The 25,457-nt window shown below is 39.8% G+C and overlaps 1 protein-coding gene across 1 annotated transcript in view; it reads left to right on the top strand.

The window, feature by feature from the left end:
• ANOS1 (anosmin 1) overlaps positions 1-25,457 on the top strand; it is a 358,629-nt gene that overhangs the window by 320,867 nt on the left and 12,305 nt on the right. Inside the window, exons 11-13 of the mRNA XM_069761580.1 lie at positions 1,988-2,159; positions 14,797-15,017; positions 15,114-15,255. Coding sequence (XP_069617681.1) covers positions 1,988-2,159; positions 14,797-15,017; positions 15,114-15,255 — 535 coding nt within the window. The remainder of the gene's footprint in view (positions 1-1,987; positions 2,160-14,796; positions 15,018-15,113; positions 15,256-25,457) is intronic.

Genomic DNA, 25,457 nt, shown 5'->3' with positions numbered 1-25,457 from the left:
GGTCTGTGAGAGCCAGAAATCTTGATTGTTTGTTTCTGACCAAATAAAATGTGAAAAAAACAGACAATGTGATTTTCTGGATTTTTTTTTCTCAGTTTGTCTCCCATAGTTGAGGTCTACCTATGATGTAAATTACAGACACCTCTCATCTTTTTAAGTGGTGGAACTTGCACTATTGCTGACTGACTAAATACTTTTTTGCCCCACTGTATATGATTTAGCACCTTACTTTAAACAGCCCTTACTATAAAATTGAATAAATTATTTATCCTGCATGGAGAAGATACCGAAAGATGACTATATTTTTGTCTCCTGCTCATGTAACTCACCCAAAAAGGGAAGAAGAATCAATACGCCTACAACCTGCAGTAACCACCGATTGACCAAACCGCTGCACGACCAGCTCTACCCTCACCTATTGTATCTTCACCCACCCCCTGTAGATAGACAGGGTCAACTCTCCTTCTGTACCAGTTGTGACTTGTATTGTTCAAGATTATTGTACTTGTTTTTATTATGTATACCCCTCCTCACATGTAAAGCGCCATGAAATAAATGGCGCTGTAATAATAAATAATAATAATAATAATACACTATACCCCCACATTTACAGTATAATAGACCCATTAAATGAATAAATAATTCATCAAGCTGGTGTTTTACATGCCAGTTTTGTTATAGGATCAGAAGCAACAAAATGCACCAAATTCACAGAGAGGCATAAATCTTCAAGCTGCCTGTGGACGGAAGTATGCTTATACTATTATGCAAGCTATTTTTCAGGCAAAACCAGACCTTTTTCCACAAGGGGCCACCTACTTTTCCAAAATTGTAAAAGTTGCAAAACGTATTTCTGAAACTATGCTTTATTCAAAAATTTGCTGCATTTCTGGCTTTATGAATTCATCTCTTGATGAACATATCTCTTAAAAAAATAATCCCTCATTAAACTTTATTTACAATGCTGGTACTGTTTTTTCCTGTTCTCTACCATAGACAATTAATAAAAGGTGAAAAAAACAAGGCCTCATACTTCAGTGTATAAGTAAAACAGGGCATTTAAAATGTAGGAATAAAAAAAAGTCACTTTGTCTTTAGGTCTTAAAAACCAGATCATGTGTTTCAGGAGTTAAAAATAAGTTTAAAAAATCTTTCTAGTTTACCTATAAGGGCATATAGGTCATAGGAAGCTGAATTAAATGATACCTTGATATCTGTGATCTGATGTCTTATTCCAGAGAAATCTACATTTTTCTTATATGTAAATGAACTGTTAAGATCTATGGGCTGCCAAAGATCTGCATGAGAATCTGTCGCCACAGATTATTAGAAATAAAAGAGAACATTACCAGTGTGAGACATGTAATAACTGACAGTCTGCTCTCATAATCTGCAGTGAAATCTGAACTAGCACAGTACAACAGAAGTGAATCTTAACTTATTACACACATTTGCAGGGGTCTTTGTCCTGTCATAGTGCTAGCAGCTTTGCTGCAGAGCTGTGACTGATTGTAACTTCACAGCACAGCAGAGGGTAACCTTATCTCATTGCAAACACAACAAGTAAATTTGCAGTTCTCCTTTCACAGAGTAGATCAGCATCAGATCCATAGTCCTGAAGAGCTCATTTACATATAAGAAAAACTTGGATAGAAAAAGAGATTAGATCACATATACCAAGGTATCACTTTATTCAGCTTCCTATGACCTACATGTCCATACAGACAGCTTAGAAGGGTTGATCCTACTGACATATTTCCTTTAATCGCTATTTTTAAGAACAACATTTGTTTTTTTGGGAATTGTTAAACAATGATTGCAGTAATGGAGAAAAGCAATCTAGATATGTAACATAATACAATAATGAATCCAATCTTCAGTGTATTGATACCATAAATGGAAATAATATCAGTACAAGTGCTTGCTTTCTATTGTCCATTCTTCCTGTTGTTTTGTGATTATAGAGTATATTTATTTCTCCCCCTAGGATCATCACATTATCTTACCAGGGCTATTATTTTCTTGCAAATACAAAGTCACAGTACAGCCAGCCAGATCTAAGGGTCATTTAAAGGCTGAAAGCATATTCTTCACAACTCCTCCCTGTTCAACGCTGAAAGGCAAAAACCACAAACACATTAGCTGTCCAACTGAAGGAGGTAAGACATAGTTTGGTTGATTCTGGAGAACAAATAAGTGTATATTTGGGGGGTTTTTCATTGGAAAATTTTTGCTACTTTTTTAGCTTAATTCAGAGTTTTATCTAAATCAATTATGTGATTGAGGCACTCTCATATTACCAAGAATTTAGCTTTTACTTAACAGAGTTGTTGGGAAAATAATAAGATGTACTTGGTGTTCAAAGGAATATTGAGTTGCCAAGCAATAAGAACCCCATGTTCAAAGTGGGCATCTTCTAAGGATATATAATCATCAGTGATAAACAAACGTGCTCCAATAGCGTCTTATCCGAGCATGCTCGGGTCTTATACGAGTATATCGGAATGCTCATATATTATCTATGAGTCCCTGTAGCTGCATGACTTGCGGCTGTTAGCCTCAACACATGTGGGGATGCCTGTTGTAATCCCCACATGTGTTGATGCTGTCTTACAGCCACAAATCATGCAGCTACAGGGACTCGAAAGTAAAGCAAGAGTATTCACAGGTACTCGGATAACACCTAAGCATGCTCAAATGAGACGTTATCCGAGCACGTTCACTCATCACTAATAATCACCTGTCGACTATTTACAGGTAAATACAATTCAGGAAAGTCCATCAGTCATTTTCCTTTAGCAGCTTTGCCAGCATTTTTGCCCATTGTTCTTTTGGTGGCCCAACTTCTGGAGTCTTTCTATCTATACTTTCAAGTATGTCACTATAATTTCATTTATGCCACTTCTTTTAATCTCTTTATGCCACGTGCACATGTTGAGTATTTGGTGAGTTTTTTACCTCAGTATTTGTAAGCTAAAACCAAGAGTGGAGCATTCAGAGGAAAAGGATAACAGAAACACTTCACCACTTCTGCATGTTTCACCCACTCCTGGCTTTGCTTAAAAATATTGAGGTAAAAAACTCATTAAATACTCAACATGTGCACAGGTCCTTAGCCTTTACGAACCCTGAAGTGGTTCAAAGACACAAGATAAGATGGAACTTGTGCACAGCAATGTCATTTTTTAAATTGCTGTGCATTATGCTCATTTTATGGGTCACATTTGTGATACTTTTTCAGGAGGATTCTGGGCAGAATCTGCTTGAAGATGATGGCACACACACTAAAAAGTCATCTCACACACTAAAGATAACCAAACCTGTTTTTTTCCAGGCTTTGGCCGTGGTAAAAAAATATAGATATTCTTTCCATTTTTATGGATCGTAATGATGGTATTTATTTTCCAAAAATCCTGATTTAATCAATAAACATATAAAAATAGACTACTGGATATATTAAAACTAATATATGAACGTTATAAAATCACTGTGAGGGTTATTTTACTAATTTTTTTTTATTTATTGAAATATAATAAAGGTTAACAATAATAATAAATGTTTTATTCTTAGAAAAGCAAACTCCAGAAAACAAAAACAATGAAGCACTATAAGGATGATTATTAATTGTAATTTTTATATACTTTCAATTGCTATCAGGACTGAAAGTTAAGTAGAGAAAGCATTTGAAATATTTATATTTCCTGATTCTATTTAATCCCTCTAATTTAAGATTAAAAGAAGAAAACATCTGGTGGTGTCCGAACAAGATTTTTGTAATACAAAATAAACTTATCCAGCTTTTATTTTGTTGGAATAGATTCTCTTTTATCATAAGGGAACATAAACTTGTCAAGGTAGAGATTTTTCATTTTGGTTCAACCAAGTTACTTTAATTGCAAATCATTTCCAATTGATGTCGAAAAACCTTAAAAGCTCAAACAAATAGAGTCTTTCTTTGTGCGTAGTGAGGTGTTGAAGTTCAGTTAGCAGTCTTTCATACTCCCGTTGCTTTTACAGAGATTTAGTATTGAAGTTTACTGTAATTCAGTAAAATGTTTGTGAAGTCCTGCCAGATATTGGTAAAGGCTTTCATTGTTGGCAAATCTGCCCTTACTCAAGAGGAGTTAACTCATTTTCGAAATGCATTTGAAGAACATTATTTGCTTTTAAAAAAACTACACAGAACAAATACTGGAGACAAAGAAATGGAACAAAATATTGTTTTATGATCCAGTTTCGCTATGAAATACAGATTACTCTGTGAGTTCTATATAAACATGCCCCTCCTACACATCGACAAGGTAATGACATATGGTAAAAAGCCCTAGAGGGTGCCAAGATAATCTGGAGTGCAGTCAATTTGTGTATGTAAATGTTTAATGTACTGAAAACCTAGAGCTAAGTTTACACAGGCATTTGGAATTCTACTTAAAAAATGATTATGAATTTCTACTATTACAACTCAGCAGTGTGCCTTATGCTAGAGAAATTGTCTCATCAAGACAAGCTCTCCATTAAAAACAGCAGCTGTGGTAATCAACTGATCAGAGTGGGCATGGCTCTTGGAGATCAGATGTTATTATCAGTGAAATTTAAATGTTTCCATGTGTTATGGCCGATGAATAGACCATGTCCTCTGGATTGGGAGCTGCTCTTGCTTTGTGGCTTTGGCTTAGAGAGAAGGATCTGGGGTGCGGTACTTAATTATATGAATATGTCCGGAAAAAGGCTTATGGACAGGTTTTGTGCTGATGAGACAACCACATCAAACAAAAGTGAATTTAGTGAAAATGTTTCCTTTTGCTAGTGTTGCTATGTTATAGCACTGAGAAATTCACTCTTACCTTTCCCTTTGGCTCAATACATATTCAGAGGCATAGTAGACTATTTCATCTTTATTATCAACCTTTTAACCCCATCATAGCTTATGACATATATTTAAGTTATATATCATGCCCCTGCCTTTGATGTGGGTTTACACACTGAGCTCACATCTTTTACAGCATATGATGGCTGATTTAATCAGCCATCATATATCTCTAACAGCTGCAAGTGGAGTGGAGCGCAGCCCATGGCTGTTCACTTGTTAAATCCCACTGTCAGTCTCTGACAGCGGCATTAACACGCATCGACAGGTTTGCTTGTCTTTCCACGCTCCCATCGGTTTGCCTGTAACGTGGGTAATGAGGGGCCAATGGGTTGCCATGATAGCCAGAGTCTGTTGATGACCCTCATGCCTTTCATTACGACAATCCCTTGAACGCCTACATTAATAGGGGATCATTATTTCTGCTATGCATAGCAATGCATCAACTCTGCTATGTATAACACAAGCAATGAGACTGTACAGGGACTATTATCTCCTTAACGACCAGAAATATTTTTGGTTTTGCATTTTCATTTTTTGCTCCCCTTCTTTCCAGAGCCATGACTTTTTTATTTTTTGGCCGTGTGAGGGCTTAGTTTTTGCGGGATGAGTTGTACTTTTGAACAACTTCATTGGTTTTAACATATCATGTACTGGAAAACGGGAAACAAATTCCAAGTGCGGTGAGATTGCAAAAAAAACGAAAGCCCACAGTTGTTTTTTGTTTTGTTTTTTACTAAATGCTTAAACTGACTTGCCACTATGATTTTTCAGTTCATTATGAGTTCATAGATACCAAACGTGTATAAATTCCTTTTTATTTAAGTGGTGAAAAAATAATTCCAAAGCTTGTTTAAAATAAATAAATAAATCAAATTGTGGCATTTTTCGATACCTGTAGCGTCTCCATTTTTCATTATCTCGGGTTGGGTGAGGACTTATTTTTTGAGTGACGAACTGATGCTTTTAATGATAACATTTTGGTGCAGATATGATCTTTTGATCGCCCGTTATTGCATTTTAATGGAATGTTGCGGCGACCAAAAAAACGTTATTTTGGCATTTTGACTTTTTTTCTCATTACGCCATCTAGCAATTGGGTTAATTCTTTTTTTATATTGATAGATCTGGCATTTCTGAATGTGGCAATACAAAATATGGGTATGTTTGAGTTTTTTTATTTTATTTTTTATTTTTTTATTTTTTTTAAAACTTTTTTTAAATTTTGGCATGCTTCAATAGTCTTTATGGGAGACTTGAAGCTGCAATAATCCGATTGCCTCTGCTATGTACAGGCGATGGTCAGATCACTTGTATGTAGCAGAATTTCTCACTTGCTATAAGCGCCAAGCACCAGGCAGTGCTCATAGCAATCCAGCAGTGACAGACATAGAGGAATGCTGAAGATCTCTGGTTGTCATGCCAACTCATGGGTGACCCGTGATCACGTGACCGGGTCACAGATGGGCGGGATTTCCAGTGTACTTGCCAAAAGCGCATGCTAAATGCCGCTTTCGGAGATTAACAGTGACATTTTACTAGTTAACAGCCACATGTGGATCGCGATTCCACCAGTGGCTGTTAGAGGTACATATCCGCTGTTCAAAACAGCTGACATGTGCTGGAAAATATGTGGGCTCAGCAACGGAGCGAGGGAGTCCGACATCAGCATACTCAAAAAAAGGTTTTTAAAAATATGAAAAGAATAAAAAAAGTTCCAATCACCCCCTTTTTTGCCCTATTGAATATAAAGGAATTAAAAAAATACAAATATTTGGCATCGCTGCCATAAAAAATGTCCGATCTAACAAAATACTAAATAAATTAATCAGATTGGTAAACAACGTAATTTTTTTATTTTTTACACTTAAATGAAACAAAAACTATAAGTTTGGTATCTGCGCATTCATACTGACCTGGAGAATCATATGGCCGGCTATAATGACAGAAAATAAAAGTTATGGCTCTTGGAAGAAAATGACGAAGAAAAGAAAGCAAAAAAAGAAATTCATCTGGAAGCCAAGCAAAATTTTTGTGCAACACAAGTTTGTGCAACATTTTGTGACTTGCCATTTTCATGTCATTTTTGGCCAGCTGTGCTAAAATGGACAGGAGGAGGAGCTGAGGTGGCACTGGGCATGGCAACACTTACTCGACAAATTCATTAAAAGTTTTTATGAATCTTTGTCTTATGTCTCTGACTCTAGTAAAATTTCTGGTGAGGCACATAGAGGTGTACGTTACTTTTAACCAATTAAGTGAATCTTAGTCCTGCATACCCATCGTTAACTGTTTCACGACCTTGGACGTATCCATAGGTCCAGGTTGGTATGTATTTTCAGGTGATTTTGACTGCACAAGAGCTGTGCATGCAATCGCCACCAGGTGTTCACTGCTTCTGACAGCTGACACCCTGCACTCACTGCCATGAGTGGTGCAGCATCGCTCCCAGCAGTTTAACCCTCTAAATGCTGTGATTGATATTGATCTCGGCACTTAGAAGGCAGGCAGAGCAATGAAGCCCCCTCTGCCCTCTATTAGGCACCCCTGCAACATCATCGTGAGGGCCCGATCGATGCCATGGTTACCAAATGTCATCATGGCTCTAGCAAGTTAGTTTGATAATGCACAGTGCATGATTTAGCTAGCTTGTGTCAGTGCAGTACTGACAGCTGCAAAGCATAGAAATACCTTATAGCTCTTAAAATATGGGAATATGGAAATACTCAATATAAATCTGGTATCGCTGTATTCATATCTACACAAAGAATAAAAGTCATCTAATCAGTTATAGCTAGTGTTGAGCATTCCGATACCGCAAGTATCGGGTATCGGCCGATACTTGCGGTATCGGAATTCCGATACCGAGATCCGATACTTTTGTGGTATCGGGTATCGGTATCGGATCCATAGTGAGGTGTAAAATAAAGAATTAAAATAAAAAATATTGATATATTCACCTCTCCGGCGGCCCCTGGACATCACGCGGGTAACCGGCAGGCTTCTTTGTTTAAAATGAGCGCGTTTAGGACCTGAGGAATGACAATGCGGCTTCTGATTGGTCGCGTGCCGCCCATGTGACCGCGACGCGACCAATCAGAAGCCGCGACGTCATTCCTCAGGCCCTAAATTCCTAGAATGAGCGCGTTTAGGACCTGAGGAATGACGTTGCGGCTTCTGATTGGTCGCGTGCCGCCCATGTGACCGCGACGCGACCAATCAGAAGCCGCGACGTCATTCTCAGGCACTAAACTCCTCATTCTAGGAATTAAGGACCTGAGGAATGACGCCGCGACTTCTGATTGGTCGCGTCGCGGTCACATGGGCGGCATGCGACCAATCAGAAGCCGCGACGTCATTCCTCAGGTCCTAAACGCGCTCATTTTAAACAAAGAAGCCTGCCGGTTACCCGCGTGATGTCCAGGGGCCGCCGGAGAGGTGAATATATCAATATTTTTTATTTTAATTCTTTATTTTACACATTAATATTGATATTAGGGCCTGTAGGAGAGTTTCCTCTCCTTCAGACCCTGGGAACCATCAGAATACCTTCCGATACTTGGTGTCCCATTGACTTGTATTGGTATCGGATATCGGTATCGGCGATATCCGATACTTTTCGGGTATCGGCCGATACTATCCGATACCGATACTTTCAAGTATCGGACGGTATCGCTCAACACTAGTTATAGCACATGAGGAATGGTGTAAAAAATAAATAAAATCAATTCTCCACCTGCTGTTCATTCTGTTTCCCAAAGATCTCAGTAAAACTCAGGTCACATTTATCCTGTACTCTGCGCTGAGCTAATACATGGGGGTTTCCGTGTAAATCTCTGAAATACATGATTCAAATGGAACCCACAACGTACATTTTCTTATAATGGGGCAGATGGCACTGTGGACACCATCTGACATGTAATCCGGCAGTGTCTGTCTTCTAGCCGTGCATAAAATGCTATCGGAGAATGAATCCCTTTTGGGGTTTCATCTGAATCATGTCACTAGGAGAATTAGATGGAAACCCTGATATATAAGTGCTCAGCAAAAAGAGCAAGATAAATGTGGTCCCAAACATTATGTAAAATGTTTCCAACAAAATCTTCATATCAATCCACAAAAAAATATAAATATAGGGGGCTTCCACGTTACAAGTAGCACAAAAGCTCTGGAAAAGCAAAATTGCTCCTCACCCCCCAAAAGAAATTCAGCAAATTCTGCACTCTCAAATCCCTCCCTTCTGAGCTGAGCCCCAGTGTGTCAAAACCACATATAGGGTCCACATGTTTGGCATTTCTGTAGCTATGAGACCCCCAGCTAATTTACAGGTGCGTGTCTCTACTGTGTATTGGTCACTACCATGTACTGATAAGTACAATGTACTGGCCACTACAACATACTGAGGACTACAACGAACTGGGGACTACAACGGCAGTTTGCAAGTTTTTACTCAGTAGCATCCACTGCTGCTTGTTTCTAGAAAACACCTATGAAGACAAAATAATCACTACACCTGTAGATAAATTCCAAAAGGGGTATAATTTCCAAAATAGTCATTTAAGGGGGAAATCTGCTCTTCCAGCACTTAGGGGTTCTGTATAAGGAATTCTGAGCTCTGTATATGAGAATCTGAGCTCCAAGAGGCAGTTGGGGATTATTTATTTCAGTTATTCACAACCTGAGTCCTTTTCCACGTTGGAGTAAGATGTTTTATTCCCACTGGCATGTTTATCAGGCCATTTTTTAGCATGAGACACTTTATCATACATGATGCTGGGGTGTTTCTGATAAGCATGAGCCAATTCCAATAATTGGATGGCTCATTGATCAGTTAAATAATGATTTCCCTATACACTGGCAAAGTGCTTCCCTCTAAGCAGTACACTTTTTCGTTATTGGTTACATGTATTCATAGTACTTGGGGATATGCTTAATAGCACATGTACTCTTGTCTGTTTTGCATGCTTGTCTGTCTTTTTTACATTTTTTAACATGATTAGTTGGTTCATTTACAAAAATGTACTGTTTTAACTATTATACTCTGTATTCTCCTGTTCATATTACTTTTTGGAGTGGTTGTTTGTGACTTATGGCACCAACATTGGTGCTTTGTCTCACAACTAACATAATACTGGGTTGTTTTGTGCTTCAAGAGGCAAATAACAATTCATCCCTCCGTATGACTACGTAGCATTGTACAGCCACATATAGGGTGTTTCCACATTCAGCAGAAATTGTGAGACACATTTTGGTGCCATTTTTTACCATGTTCCCATGAGAAAATGTCAAATCTGGGGTTGAAACAAAATTTTGGTGGTAAAAAATTTGGGTGGTAAAAATGTATTTGTTTCTTCACTGCTCAATGGTAAAAAGTTCTGTGACATTTCTGTGGTGTCAATGTGAGCAATGCCCCCCCCCTAGATGAATTCATTGAGAGGTGTGGTTTCTTAAAAGGAGTCACTTATGAGGGGTTCTGCTGTTCTGGCACCTCAGGGGCTCTCTCAGTGGGTCATGGCACCCACAAACCATAACAGATTAAAATCTGCACTATAATATAGCGCTCTTTGTCTACTGAGCTTTGTACTGTGCCTCAAAAGTATTTCCCAGTTACATGTAGGCTATTGGCGTTCTCAGGAAAAAATTTTACAACAAAGTGGAGTCAATTTTTTCCAATTAGTCCTTAGAAAGATTAAAAACTTTTGGCTAAAGCAATATTTTAGCGTTAGTAATATAGTGTATTCTTCCTTTGCTGTCCAATGGTATAAAATTCGATGAGGCACATGTGGTGTCAATATGATCACTGCACCCCTAGATGATTTCATTGGGGGGTGTAGCTTGTTAAATGAGGTCAGACATAGGGGATTTCTGCTGTTCCAGCACCTTAGCAACTCTGCCAATGTGACATGGCACCCTCAAACCATTTCAGCAAAATCTCAATTTCAACTATAGCGCTTTTCTTCTAAGCTTTGCTCTCTGCCTCAAAATTACACACAACCATTGTGTGCCATTTTCTCCTGTTACCCTTGTAAAAATAAAAAAAATAGGGCTAAACCAACATTTTTGGTTGAAAATGTGATTTTTAATTTTCACGGGTCTAAATTTATAAATGTCTGTGAAGCATCTGGGAGTACAAGGTGCTCAAGACACATCTAGATGCATTTCTTAAGGGGTCTAATTTCTAAAGTAGGGTCACTTGTGGGGGGTTTACACTGTTTAGGCACATCAAGGTCTCTCCAAACTTAACATGGTGTCCACTAATGATGCTAGCCAATTTTGCATTAAAAAAATCAAACGGTGCTTCTTCCGTTCCTAGCGCTGCCTTACACCCAATAGTAATATCCCCTACATATAGGAAATCAGCATGCTCAGGACCAATTGCACAACAAGTTTTGTGGTTCATTTTAATTTCCCTGTAAAAATAAAAAAATTGGGGCTAAAAAACGTTTTTGTGAACAAAATGCAATTTTTTTACTTCATGACTCAATGTTATAAATTTCTGTGAAACTCCTAGTGATTTAACCCCTTTCTGACCTCGGACAGGATAGTACGTCCGAGGTCAGATCCCCTGCTTTGATGCAGGGCTCCGCGGTGAGCCCGCATCAAAGCCGGGACATGTCAGCTGTTTTGAACAGCTGACATGTGCCCGTAATAGGCGTGGGCAGAATCGCGATCTGCCCGCACCTATTAACTAGTTAAATGCCGCTGTCAAACGCAGACAGCGGCATTTAACTACCGCTTCCAGCCGGGCGGCCGGAAATGACGTCATCGCCGACCCCCGTCACATGATCGGGGGTCAGCGATGCGTCTCCATTGTAACCATAGAGGTCCTTGAGACCTCTATGGTTACTGATCGCCGGTGGCTGTGAGTGCCACCCTGTGGTCGGCGCTCACAGCACACCTCCATTTCTGCTACATAGCAGTGATCAGCAGATCGCTGCTATGTAGCAGAGCCGATCGCGTTGTGCCTGCTTCTAGCCTCCCATGGAGGCTATTGAAGCATGGCAAAAGTAAAAAAAAAAAGTTGAAAAAAATGTTAAAAAAATAAAAAAAATATAAAAGTTTAAATCACCCCCCTTTCGCCCCAATTAAAATAAATCAATAAAAAAATATAAAATCTACGCATATTTGGCATCGCCGCGCTCAGAATCGCCCGATCTATCAACTAAAAAAAAGCATTAACCTGATCGCTAAACAGTGTAGCGGGAAAACAATTCGAAACGCCAGAATTACGTTTTTTTGGTCGCCGCGACATTGCATTAAAATGCAATAACGGGCGATCAAAAAAAGTATCTGCACCAAAATGCTATCATTAAAAACATCATCTCGACACGCAAAAAATAAGCCCTCAACCGACCCCAGATCACGAAAAATGGAGACGCTACGAGTATCGGAAAATGGCGCATTTTTTTTTTTTTTTTTTTTTTTAGCAAAGTTTGGAATTTTTTTTCACCACTTAGGTAAAACATAACCTAGTCATGTTTGGGGTCTATGAACTCGTACTGACCTGGAGAATCATAATGTCAGGTCAATTTTAGCATTTAGTGAACCTAGCAAAAAAGCCAAACAAAAAACAAGTGTGGGATTGCACTTTTTTTGCAATTTCACCGCACTTGGAATTTTTTTCCCGTTTTCTAGTACACGACATGCTAAAACCAATGATGACTTTCAAAAGTACAACTCGTCCTGCAAAAAATAAGCCCTCACATGGCCAAATTGACGGAAAAATAAAAAAGCTATGGCTCTGGGAAGGAGGGGAGCGAAAAACGAACACAGAAAAACAAAAAATCCCAAGGTCATAAAGGGGTTAAAGTGCTCACCACAAATCTTATTAAGTTCTTTCAAGGGTCTAATTTCCAAATGGAGTCACTTGTGGGAGGTTTCCACCTTTTAGGCACATCAGGGGCTCTCCAAACATGACATCTTCCCTTTCCTTCCAAGCCTTGCCATGCACCCAAACAGTACTGTATCCCCACTTATGAGTTATCAGCATGCTTAGGAAAATATGCACAATAAATGTTGGGATCTATTTTTCCTGTTACCCTTGTAAAAATAAAGAAATTTGGGTTTAAAATAAAATTGTTGTGAAAAAAGTTAAATGTTTATTTTTTCCTCCCACATTGCAAAAATTCCTATTAAGCACCTGAAATGTTAATAGATTTTGAGCACATTTAAGACTGCAGTATTTAGCATGGTGTCACTTTTTTGTATTTTCTGTCATATAGGCCCCTCAAAGTCACTTCAAATGAGATGTGGTCCCTAACAAAATAGTTTTGTAAATTTTGTTGGAAAAATGACAAATTGCTGGTCAATTTTTAACCCTTCTAACTTCCAAACAAAAAGAAATTATGTTTCAAAAATTGGACATGTGGGAAATTTTATTTAAAACTACCTGTGTGACATAACTCTCTGGTTTAAGAGCATAAAAATTATAAGTTTGAAAATTGCAAGTTATAAATAAGTGCAAGTCATGTCAAATGAATTTTACCACAAACATGAAGAGCAATATATCACGAAAAAACTGTCTGAGTCAGAGAGATCCATTAACACTTTCCAGAGTTATTACCTCATAAAGCGATACTCGTCAGAATCGTACAATTTGGCCTGGTCAGGACGGTGAAAACAGACTTTGTGTGGACACTTGCATTGGGGAGCCCAACAAACAGGCTCTCCATGCATGTGTCGTGACTGTGACACAGCCACGACACATGAAGCTGCGGCGCCGATCAGCTGATCGGTTGGTGCGATCCAGGAAGCCGGGTTCCCACTGCAGCCTATTCGGCAAGTACTATAGCTTGCCAAATAAGAGGGAACCCCAGCAAATTTGTTCATTTCTAGTTAAGGCTGACTTATGAAACGCAAGTTTTAATGGATCTGGGACTATGCGCTTAATATTCTTGTAGTTCCACCTCTGGGGTAATATAGTATTGCACTATTATTATATTTAGAATTGAGAGTCCTCAGTGGTTGATACCTTTTAATGGCTAACTGAAAAGGTGGTAACAAATTGCAAGCTTTCGAGACTACACAGGTCCCTTCATCAGGCAAAGACTAAAACAAATTCAGAAGAATCACATATTTATGCACAACATAGTATAGAAAAAAAAAAGGGGGAAAACCATGGATAAGACAGGTGACATGAAGCAGAATTACCATGAGTGATAAATGTCCATAAATATTGGACCAGTTCTTAGATAAGGAATGTTTTATTGTCCTCTGATTAGGGTCTCTGTTGTTATGACCCCTCAGTCTGAGGGGCAAGTTTTCTATCTACTGGCTAACACGGTACCAAGATATATATCTTTCCTGTATGCACTATTATTAGTAAGTCTCAACTCCCTTTTAGTGCATTTGCAGATTGGTTTACAAATAATACAACTGACCTAAATATACAAAGGTTTCCTGTATAAGATTTTTGTCTTCACCTGATAAAATAAATATAAAGCTGAATACAGCTTGACAGAATTCATGACCATTGTATGGTTTATTACTGAAGCTGAAATGTAGTTTTCTGGCAGTCATATGATTTTTAAAGATATGTGCACTACCTGTTTTATATTCAGTAGAGACTATAAACTCCATCAGCAGATATTTATGTATTCATGCCAGACTGAAACAAACTCAGTCTGCATATACGTTATTTATTAAGTACCTCTATTTCTCTTAGAATTAGCATATTGAATTTATTTCAGCTGCATGTGAAGTAGGTCAGAGAAGCCACATAAAAATGCAATAATACAATGTTACTGGGTTATTCCAATCCTTTGTTCAGTTTATGTTTTTTTTAGAAAAAATCATTTAAGCACCATAAACTTAACAAAAAAGCTATTACTTTTTTTCTATTTCTCATGTGTGTCGGGCTTTCTATTTCTTGTGAGAACCATAGAAATATGAATCATTTGAAAGTTGTGAAATGTTTTTGTTCCTTACAGGACAAGTTGTCGCTAAAGTATTGGCAAAACCCGAAAACTTGTCTGCTTCTTTTAATGTGCATGAGGGTAACATCACTGGCCATTTTTCATGGAAATTGTCAAAATTAAATCTTCATCAACCTATGACAGGATTCCAAGTTACATGGGCAGAAGTCACAACAGAAAGTCGGCAAAACAGCTTACCAAACAGCATCATTTCACAGTCCCAAATATTGCCAGTAGTAAGTACTTTAATATGTAGATTAACTGTTTTGCAACCCTGTAATAAGCCATTTGGAGGAGTCAGAAGACTTAAATATGTTGATTTCTTCATACAGGACCATTATGTTCTTACTGTCCACAATCTTAGACCTTCAATGCTTTACCGACTGGAAGTTCAAGTGCTAACAACCAGTGGTGAAGGGCCAGCAACAATAAAGACCTTCAGGACACCAGATATACTTCCCCCTATACCTCACCGTAAGTGATTTAAATCTCCCAATAATTTAAATGCATTGAATGGAATATTTCATGAGTTGTATGTAATATTTTTTAAAGGAGTTTTCCAGAATAAAAGAAAATATCCATAGGATTGCAGTTATAGAAAATAGCAAATTCAGTTATACTTTCCTTCTTGAGATTTAGCACTATCTCTAAGCTACCTGATGCCTTAGTCATTTTTGACAGGCTACAACTGTGATATCATGACTACAGCACACATGACTGCTGCATCCAATCACTGTGCTCAGTGGCTCTGCTGATATAGACACTATGAGCAGCTGAGCCAGTGGTTGCTTGCAGTCATCACATGCACTGCAGTTGTAACGTTATCACTGTAGGCTTTTAACAAAACTGGAACTGCAGCAAAGAGGCATTGCTGGATCTGTGGAGGGTGAGAATAGTTGAGTTTGTTATCTTCTACAGATGCAACCATATGGATAAAAAATATCTTGGACAAACTCTTTAATGCTATGTGACATAAAATATATAACAAAATATTAATTATCCCCTACTGAAGTTTCAAAAAGCAGAACCAGACTGATGATCGTAGAGGCCCTTTGCAAACAATTTGAGAATTTCATAGAAGTCAACTTTTGCAGGCCTGAGTCTATGAGAAGATCAGCCACACCTCCTCCATATCTCATTTCTCACCTATTCAATACTTTATGGTAGAAGAAACCTCCTGGGATTGCTACTTTCTGTGTTTTTTTTTAAGGAAACTTGGGTACAGCTTGAGGGATCTACCAACTATTTACTAAGGCTTGGAGAGCTCTCCTTTTTTCAGGAGTCTCAGAGACTTTAAAGTAGACATGGCAAGTACAGAGAAATATATTAAAGGGAACCTGTCACCCAGTTTTTTCAGATTGAGATAAAAATACTGTTAAATAGGGCCTGCGCTGTGCGTTACAATAGCGTATGTAGTGTACCCTGATTCCCCACCTATGCTGCAAAATACATTACCAAAGTCGCCGTTTTCGCCTGTCAATCAGGCTGGTCAGGTCGGGTGGGCGTGGTCACAGCGCTGTTTCTTCCTCAGCTTTACGTTGGTGGCGTAGTGGTGTGCGCATGTCGCAGTGACGAATCCACTGTGCGCACGTGAAGAAGCAGCGCGCGATCTGCGCTATTACCCCCTGTCATCGGTGGGGGCGGCCATCTTCCTGGGGCCGCGCGTGCGCAGATGGAGTACTCTGCTGCACGGGGCTTCAGGAAAATGGCCACGGGATGCCGCGCATGCGCAGAAGAGATCGCGGCGGCCATTTTCCCAAAGCCGAGATGCAAACTCGGCTTTGGGAAAATGGCCGCCGCGATCTCTTCTGCGCACGCGCGGCATCCCGCGGCCATTTTCCTGAAGCCCCGTGCAGCAGAGCACTCCATCTGCTCACGCGCGGCCCCAAGAAGATGGCCGCCCCCACCGATGACAGGGGGTAATAGCGCAGATCGCGCGCTGCTTCTTCACGTGCGCGCAGTGGATTTGTCACTGCGACATGAGCACACCACTACGCCACCAACGTAAAGCTGAGGAAGAAACAGCGCTGTGACCACGCCCACCCGACCTGACCAGCCTGATTGACAGGCGAAAACGGCGACTTTGGTAATGTATTTTGCAGCATAGGTGGGGAATCAGGGTACACTACATACACTATTGTAACGCACAGTGCAGGCCCTATTTAACAGTATTTTTATCTCAATCTGAAAAAACGGGGTGAGAGGTTCCCTTTAACTGGACATAAAGATTGGATGATGATTGACAGATCCTGCAGATGTCAACATTATCTGAAAATATAAAGTGTATGGGCCCCACATCATCTCATGGTGTAGGCTATAAGAGAAAACACACTACTGAATTTTAAAAAGTCTGATCTCTTATTCAAAAGAAATATTTTGTGTTGTCTATTGCTGTTTCTGGTCAGCAGTGTGCACTGATCATTGAATCTACCCTTCAGTAAAAAGTATTGCAAAGTATTAGCAAAGTAAACACCTTTTTTCTGATACATTTTGAATTTTTTTTTTAATTAAATATATGCTACTAATGGTTTTAAAGGGAATCTATCAGTAGGATCAACACTCCTAAGTTGTCTTTTTGGGCATGTAGATCATAACAAGCTTAATGAAATGATTGCTTAATATCTGCTATCTAATGTCTTATTCCAGAGAAATTCACATTTTTCTTATTTGTAAAAGGGTGTCCTACTCAATGGAGTGGACATTAATCTGCATGAGAATCTCTCTTCAGAGCTTATTTTACATGAAGGGGTTATTACCAGTCTGACTTGTCATAGCCACTCTCTACTCTCCTGATCTCACTGCAGGCTCCCCTCAGCTTCAGCCTTCATCTCACAGGCAGACAAGGTTGCAATATTGTTGCACTACAGCAGAGCTGCAAAAGCTGCAGGTGCTAACGTGTTGGTTATGAAACAAAGTTCAGTTCTACTGTTCTGTGATAGTTACATATTTCACTGGTAATGCTCTCTGTCATTATAAAAAATCTGAATTAAATGATACTTTGATCTCTGTAATTTGAAGCCTTATTACGCAGAAAACTATGTTTTTCTTATATGTAAATGAGCTGTTCAGGACTTTGGGTTGGACAAGCATGAGAATCTGCCCCCAGAGATTATTTTTAACAAGGGGCATTTACATATAAGAAAGTTCTCTGGAATAAGACATCAGATTGCAGATATCAATGTATCATTTCATTCAGTTTCCTGTGACCAACATGCTCATATAGACAGATTAGGAGGGTTGAGCCCACTGACAGATTCCCTTTAAATTAATTCTGCTCAGAGAGTGTAAAAAGGACTCAGGGGAGCTAGGTAATAAAGGTCCATAGAAAGTCAAGGGCCCTGGATGATTGCCCCTTTTGTCTTCCTTTCGTCCAACCTATAAAAACAGATTACAATTTTTACTAAATACTATATTAACTTCAATTTCAGAAATCGGTATATCTTAAAATCTTAATTCTCTTAAACATCTAAAAACAGCATCCTTTATACCCTGTAACAGTATTATTTTTCGTAGTGGAAAAAAATCAGACAAGATAGATTTTTCCTGTGTGTATTTAGTACCCTCTACAAAGGGGTTTGGCAGCTGCTCAGACTTGCTGCCTACATAGATAACTTGGAGGTCAAAGTCACTGATGCTGAATGTGCATGTTTAGTGCTGGAACAAGCTAAATGTGTATATAATTAGGGATGGTTATATGGTGGAAAAACATCTTGGGCCAGCAATCCTTTTTGAGATATTTTTACACACAAATGTGACATATTGTACATGTTCAATGGGGGAAAATGAAATGTTGTGGTTCTTCTCTTTAGTCTAAAAAACAAGTGATTATTATTTTTTAGATGCAACAATGAAACATTCAATTTTATAATATATATATGTATATATATATATATATATATATACATATATATATATATATATATATATACATATATATATCTACATATAGATAAAGAAAACAAAAAGCAGCACCAAAAGAAAGTAAAGGGTGCAAAAAATCCTTCCAGTTATGTACCAAACCTCATGCGATAGTCCAAAAGAATGAAGGCAGCACTCCAATAAAAAAAATTTAAAAAAAGCAAAAAGTCAGTATTCAGCGTTCCTAGGAACACATTGCACATGTCAGGAAGTTGTGATGCCATACTGTCCATCACATCCTGCTCAGGGGCAGATGGGAATTGTAGTTCCCAGCATGTCGCCATCTTTGGCCACCACAGCACTGCTGATCGCAGTATGAAAGTGTGAATCAAAGCAGGTGTCTCTTAGGAATATGATCCTTTGTATTACACCCACCAGCATACAAAGAGTAATGTGTTTTGTATTATGCTATCTAATATATAATTGCCTAGAATACTACTTCCTGCAATTTGTGCCAACTTCCGTGGCTTTGTCCGGAGCTAATGTCCGGAGCTAATGTCCGGAGCTAATGTCCGGAGCTAATGTCCGGAGCTAATGTCCGGAGATAAGTGACGTCAACAGTGTCCAGTGTCTGATTGGTTGCCGCCTGCTGCGAGCGACCAATCAGAAATGTGCCGTACTGTGACACACTCCGCCCGCCATTTTGGTGTGATTTTTGAATTTTTACCTCACAGCAAGTTTCTACTGCGTGGAGGCGGGCCCAGTGACGTTGCTCTTCAAGCTCCTGCCGAATTTCGTCAAAAAAATGATAATACCATTTACCAAAACTATATATATTTAGTTGTGAAGTGGTTCAGTGACATTTTCACACCAATTTTGAACTTTTGTTTGGTGTTTTCTCCATATACTGCCTCCCCTCATAAGCATGTTCATGGATCCTGTGTAACTGTACCTTAAATAACAAGAATTGTCAAGAGCTGGTGAGTGCAGCCATTTTTTGACTTTCTTACTATTATTTATTAATTGTATTATTCTTACATTTGAATAAATAAAGTATATATGGATTCTAGACTCCCGATTCTTTAGAATCGGGCTGCCATCTAGTATACTATAAACACCTGGGAGAAACCATTCTTATAGAAGACTGCATATAGAGGGACTCAATGAAAAGAGACAACATTTTTGCTCAAGAATTAACATTCACATATATATATTTATATATATGATCAAAATAAAAAACAAACAAACAGTGCTTTCAGACCTCAAATAAGAAAACAAGGTCATAATCATTTAGAAACAACAATACTAATGTTTAAACTCAGGAAGAGTTCAGAAATCAATATTTTGTGGAATAACCATGATTTTTAATCACAGCTTTCATGCGTCTTGGCATGCTTTCTACCAGTCTTTCACACTGCTTCTGGTGTAAAAATTTAAGCAGTTCTTCTTTGTTTGATGGCTTGTGACTATCCATCATCCTCTTGATTACATTTCAGGGGTTCAGGTCTGGAGATTGGGCTGCCCATGACAAGGTTTTGATGTGGTGGTCTCTTCATTTTTGCCAGAGCTGTATATCAGCACTGAGATCTCATCTCCTGAGTTCTTGGTGCTGAGATCTCCATCTGCGCATGCACTGGCGCCGGCAGCCATTTTCCCCGAGTCCACAGCAGAGTAAACCATTTAAGTGTGAGGGCTCTGGGCTTTCACAAAATGTCAGCAAAGCCCCAGCAAAGCCCCCGCAATACCAAAGACGCACAGCGGCGCACATTCGAACACCCCCTCAGCCCAGACTGCGGCCTGCAGTAACGCTCCACTCTTGCCTGGGACCCCGCTTCACCACAGACACCACCTCCGGTAAGCAATAAGACACATGGATTATAAGAAGCACCATTTTATTTAAAAAAAGTTTTTTCTTCCTATTTTTTTCCTCAAAATTTGGGGTGCGTCTTATAGTCCGGTGTGTCTTATAATACGGTATATGGCAACAAAGGCTCTAATACTGTTAATTAAATTTTTTAAAATTTAATTTAATTGGACACATTTTAAAAATTTCATCAGATCCTTAATTCCTGACCATGTCATTCTGGATAAAATTACAGGCTTTCTAAAAGAAATGGTCTGTCCGAAGCAAAAGTTTTTGATGTGTGATTGGTTGTCTTACTAGCACTACTGTCCCTTTTTGGCTTATATATTCACAGATATGTTCACAAGAATGTGGCTGTGCTTTGTGTTAGAAGTCGAGTTCCCACCGCTGCACAGGGGGATTCTCGAGCCGCGTCTGCTGTGGTCTCCCATTCCACATCAGCCGCAGTGGAGCCTGCTCAGCGGAGACGTCAGTCCCAGTGTCTCACTCAGTCTTAGACTGTGCAAAGGGTTACTACTGCTTTTCCAGGCTCTGCTGTTGTAGCCTGCACTGGTCAGCGGCGAGCAGGCTTTTCTGAGACTAAGTCCTGCTTTGCACACATTGAGCATGCCCAAGGTAAGACCTCTCATTGGAGGTCAGAGGTCACATGCTCAGGTACTGCAACAGCTATCGTAGGTCCTCTAGGAAGGTCCTGAAGTTGCTCAGGTACTGTAGCAACTTCCATTGGTTCCCTAGGAAGGTCCTGAAGCTGCTGCAGCTATAAAAGGTTTGCCTGGGCACACGGCCATGCGCTAGTATCACTCATGTCATGAGCTTGTTATTTGTGGTCGCGCCTGTATGTGTATATTCAGGGACCTGGCTGAAATAAGCCCCTAGAATACCGGCACCTCCGGTGAGGAGTTTGCATGTATGTGTTCAGGGACCTGGCTGAAATAAGCCCCAAGAATACCGGCACCTCCGGTGAGGAGTGTTTGTGTGCTTTTCTGGGTGCGTGACCACCGACTGCCATCAGCTCAGCAGTTAGCTGTGTTCCCCTGTGACGCTAACAGGGCACAGCATCTTATTTCTAGTGACTCTGTGGAGTTACCAGAGTTTGTGTATACCGCCATATAGCGCTGCCATTTGCCAACAGCAGGTTCCTCTCCTGCACGGTTGACCCCGAGTTGCGAACGCACCTATTTATACATATATATATACTCGGTGCATTTCGCCAACCCTAACACTTTGTTCCACAGTGCAATCCCTCCAAAATGCAGTATCAGGCTCAGGTGCACTTGTAGTTATATCACTGTGCCTAAATAAGAAATGAAAGGACCAAGTCACTGACTTAGTTGGTGCATACTGTACATCCTCAAAATACCCTGACACACCCCACAATAATCTTTTATTGGTAATTCATTATTATGCACTGTGATAATTCAAGAGTTTAATTAAACAAAACTTACAATTTATTATTTTCCAGCATTATTTATATTTCATTGTATGTTGTTAACTGTGTGTTTGAAATAAGGACCTCATATACTTGTCTTCGAAGATCTCTGAAAAGCTAATTTTCTTTACAACCTGACACCTTCAAATTCTAGTAAATAATCACTACAGTACATTATCAGTGATAACCCTATCTGTGAGACCATCTCTTTTATAAGACCATCTCCTTACCCAGACCACAATTTCTGAGACAGATTTTCTTACTGTTCATGTTCTTTGAGAAGACCTCCCTCCCAAGAACTTTTTGTTGCAATTTTGGCTGGTTGCCTCAATGTATTTACAATTTTAATTCCAATTTGCATTTCTAAATGAAATTATCTTTATTTCAAATTTTGGAGTTTCACATTAGTTATGCATCAATGTACAGACAAGCGTCAACAACACTCCTCGAAATAATGTTCATGATTATGGGAGATGACAAGATTTTGGCAAACTTGCCCCTCTTTCAGCCCTTTGTTGATGACAGTGTAGACATTGATAACATTTGTATCTTACTATGCCATAATTCATCTTGGCAGCATTATGATTTATTTCATGAGTTGGCTCATGCTCTGTTTTCACATATTCTTCACTACTGAATTCCTGTATAAAACAATAATAAAAAGATAATGAAAGAAAAAAATCAGGGACAGTTTCCAGAAACATTCTCATTCTCAAAAGTCTCATTCTCTGGAATGTTTAAACACAAAACAGTTATAGGATGCAAAACAATTACCCTAGGTTAGTGATGAGTGCACATACCACTATCATACCCAGCTGCACAGAAAGTGAGGTGTAATTGCCAATTACGCCCAAAACTGTGTTTGTTGTTACATTCTTCCTTCAGTTTACATTCTTTGCAGTGTAAAGACCGCATTGAGCAACCAATCAAGAATGATTGATTCTAAATTTACCTTTAATCTTACCTATTTAAGTCTTTCCATTGGCATTCGGTTTTGTTTTTCCTCAAATAGTCAGTTGCTGTTGTTTCCATTAACAGGTGAAAAGTGATTCTTAAAATTTTATTTTGTAAGAATTTTTAAAGAGTATTTCCTTCTACGGCATAAAGATATGAGTAACTCAGTGTACAAATATAGTGTTTAAGAAAATATATTAAACGCAAAAATAGTCCAGAAATGCGATGATTTTTTTTACACCATCAGCCAGCTGTAGCCAGGGTATGACAATACCTGTGAGTTACTATAACTTTTTCCATCCTCGTTTCTCTTCAGGGCAGGTTGAGCCTTCGGACTGTCCTGGTGTGGATTCTGTGGTGGACAGGTTGCAGCAGATTTGGACTCATGTGGTGGACAATTTGACATTGTCCCAGGAGAATGCTCAACGTTTCGCTAACCGCCGGCGCTGTGCTGGTCCCCAACTTCGTGTTGGGGATTTGGTTTGGTTGTCGTCTCGTTATGTTCCTATGAAGGTTTCCTCTCCTAAGTTTAAGCCTCGTTTCATTGGTCCGTATAAGATTTCTGAAGTTCTCAATCCTGTGTCATTTCGTTTGGCCCTTCCAGCTTCTTTTGCCATCCATAATGTGTTCCATAGGTCGTTATTGCGGAGATACGTGGCGCCTATGGTTCCCTCCGTTGATCCTCCTGCCCCGGTGTTGGTCGAGGGGGAGTTGGAGTATGTGGTGGAGAAGATTTTAGATTCTCGTATTTCGAGACGGAAACTCCAGTACCTGGTCAAGTGGAAGGGTTATGGTCAGGAAGATAATTCCTGGGTTTTTGCTTCTGATGTTCATGCTGCCGATCTAGTTCATGCCTTTCATTTAGCTCGTCCTGATCGGCCTGGGGGCTCTGGTGAGGGTTCGGTGACCACTCCTCAAGGGGGGGTACTGTTGTGAATTCTGTTATCAAACTCCCTCCTGTGGTCATGAATGGTACTTCGGCGAGTTCTGTCCATGGACTCCCTCTGGTGGCTGTGAGTGGGGCTGCTGGTTCTGAGGTTCCTTCCACAGGTGACTTAGTTTATTCTTTGGCTGGCTGCTCTATTTAACTCCACTCAGATCGTTACTCCATGCCAGCTGTCAATGTTCTTGTACTGGTTCAGTTCGTTCTTGGATCTTTCTGGTGACCTGTCTACTCCAGCAGAAGCTAAGTCCCTGCTAGTTAATTATTTGTTCATTGTTTTCTTGTCCAGCTTGCTATCATGATTTTGCCTTGCTAGCTGGAAGCTCTGGGATGCAGAGTGGCACCTCCGCACCGTGAGTCAGTGCGAGGGTCTTTTTGCACACTCTGCGTGGTCTTTTTGTAGTTTTTGTGCTGACCGCAAAGATACCTTTCCTATCCTCAGTCTGTTTAGTAAGTCTGGCCTCCTTTGCTGAAACCTGTTTCATTTCTGTTTTTGTGACTTTCATCTTAACTCACAGTCAATATATGTGGGGGGCTGCTTTTTCCTTTGGGGAATTTCTCTGAGGCAAGGTAGGCTTTATTTTCTATCTCTAGGGCTATTTAGCTCTTAGGCTGTGAAGAGGCGTCTAGGCAGAGTTAGGTATGCTCCACGGCTATTTCTAGTGTGTGTGATAGGATTAGGGGGTGCGGTCAGCAGAGCTCCCACTTCCCAGAGCTTGTCCTGTGATAGTTTAACCATCAGGTCGTTCCGGGTGCTCCTAACCTCCAGGTCCATAACAGTACAGCTGGCCCAAAGTGTTAATGCATCTCAATAGAGGGATAAGAGAAGTTCTGAGACCATTTTTTTTTCTCTGCAGTGTGTTTTGTCTTTCTTTTCCCCTTAACCTCTGGGTGGTTCAGGACACAGGTGTAGAGATGGACATTCAAGGTCTGTCTTCTTGTGTGGATCATCTCACTGCAAGGGTACAAAACATTCAAGATTTTGTGGTTCAGAATCCGATGTTAGAGCCTAGAATTCCAATTCCTGATTTGTTTTCCGGGGATAGATCTAAGTTCCTGAATTTCAAAAATAATTGTAAACTGTTTCTTGCTTTGAAACACCGCTCCTCTGGTGACCCCGTTTAACAAGTAAAGATCATTATTTCTTTGTTGCGTGGTGACCCTCAAGACTGGGCATTTTCCCTTGAGCCAGGAGATCCTGCATTGCGTGATGTAGATGCGTTTTTTCTGGCGCTTGGATTGCTTTATGATGAACCAAATTCAGTGGATCAGGCAGAGAAAATCTTGCTGGCTTTGTGTCAGGGTCAGGATGAAGCGGAGATATATTGTCAGAAGTTTAGAAAGTGGTCTGTGCTTACTCAGTGGAATGAGTGTGCCCTGGCGGCATTTTTCAGAAAGGGTCTTTCTGAAGCCCTTAAGGATGTCATGGTGGGATTTCCCACGCCTGCTGGTCTGAATGAGTCTATGTTCTTGGCCATTCAGATCGATCGGCGCTTGCGTGAGCGCAAAGCTGTGCACCATTTGGCGGTATTCTCTGAGCATAGGCCTGAGCCTATGCAATGTGATAGGACTTTGACCAGAGCTGAACGGCAAGAACACAGACGTTGGAATGGGCTGTGTTTTTACTG

The sequence above is a fragment of the Ranitomeya imitator genome, chromosome 3 (assembly GCF_032444005.1).
Source record: "Ranitomeya imitator isolate aRanImi1 chromosome 3, aRanImi1.pri, whole genome shotgun sequence".
Taxonomy (NCBI): domain Eukaryota; kingdom Metazoa; phylum Chordata; class Amphibia; order Anura; family Dendrobatidae; genus Ranitomeya; species Ranitomeya imitator.
This window is presented reverse-complemented; position numbering and strand designations above follow the sequence as displayed.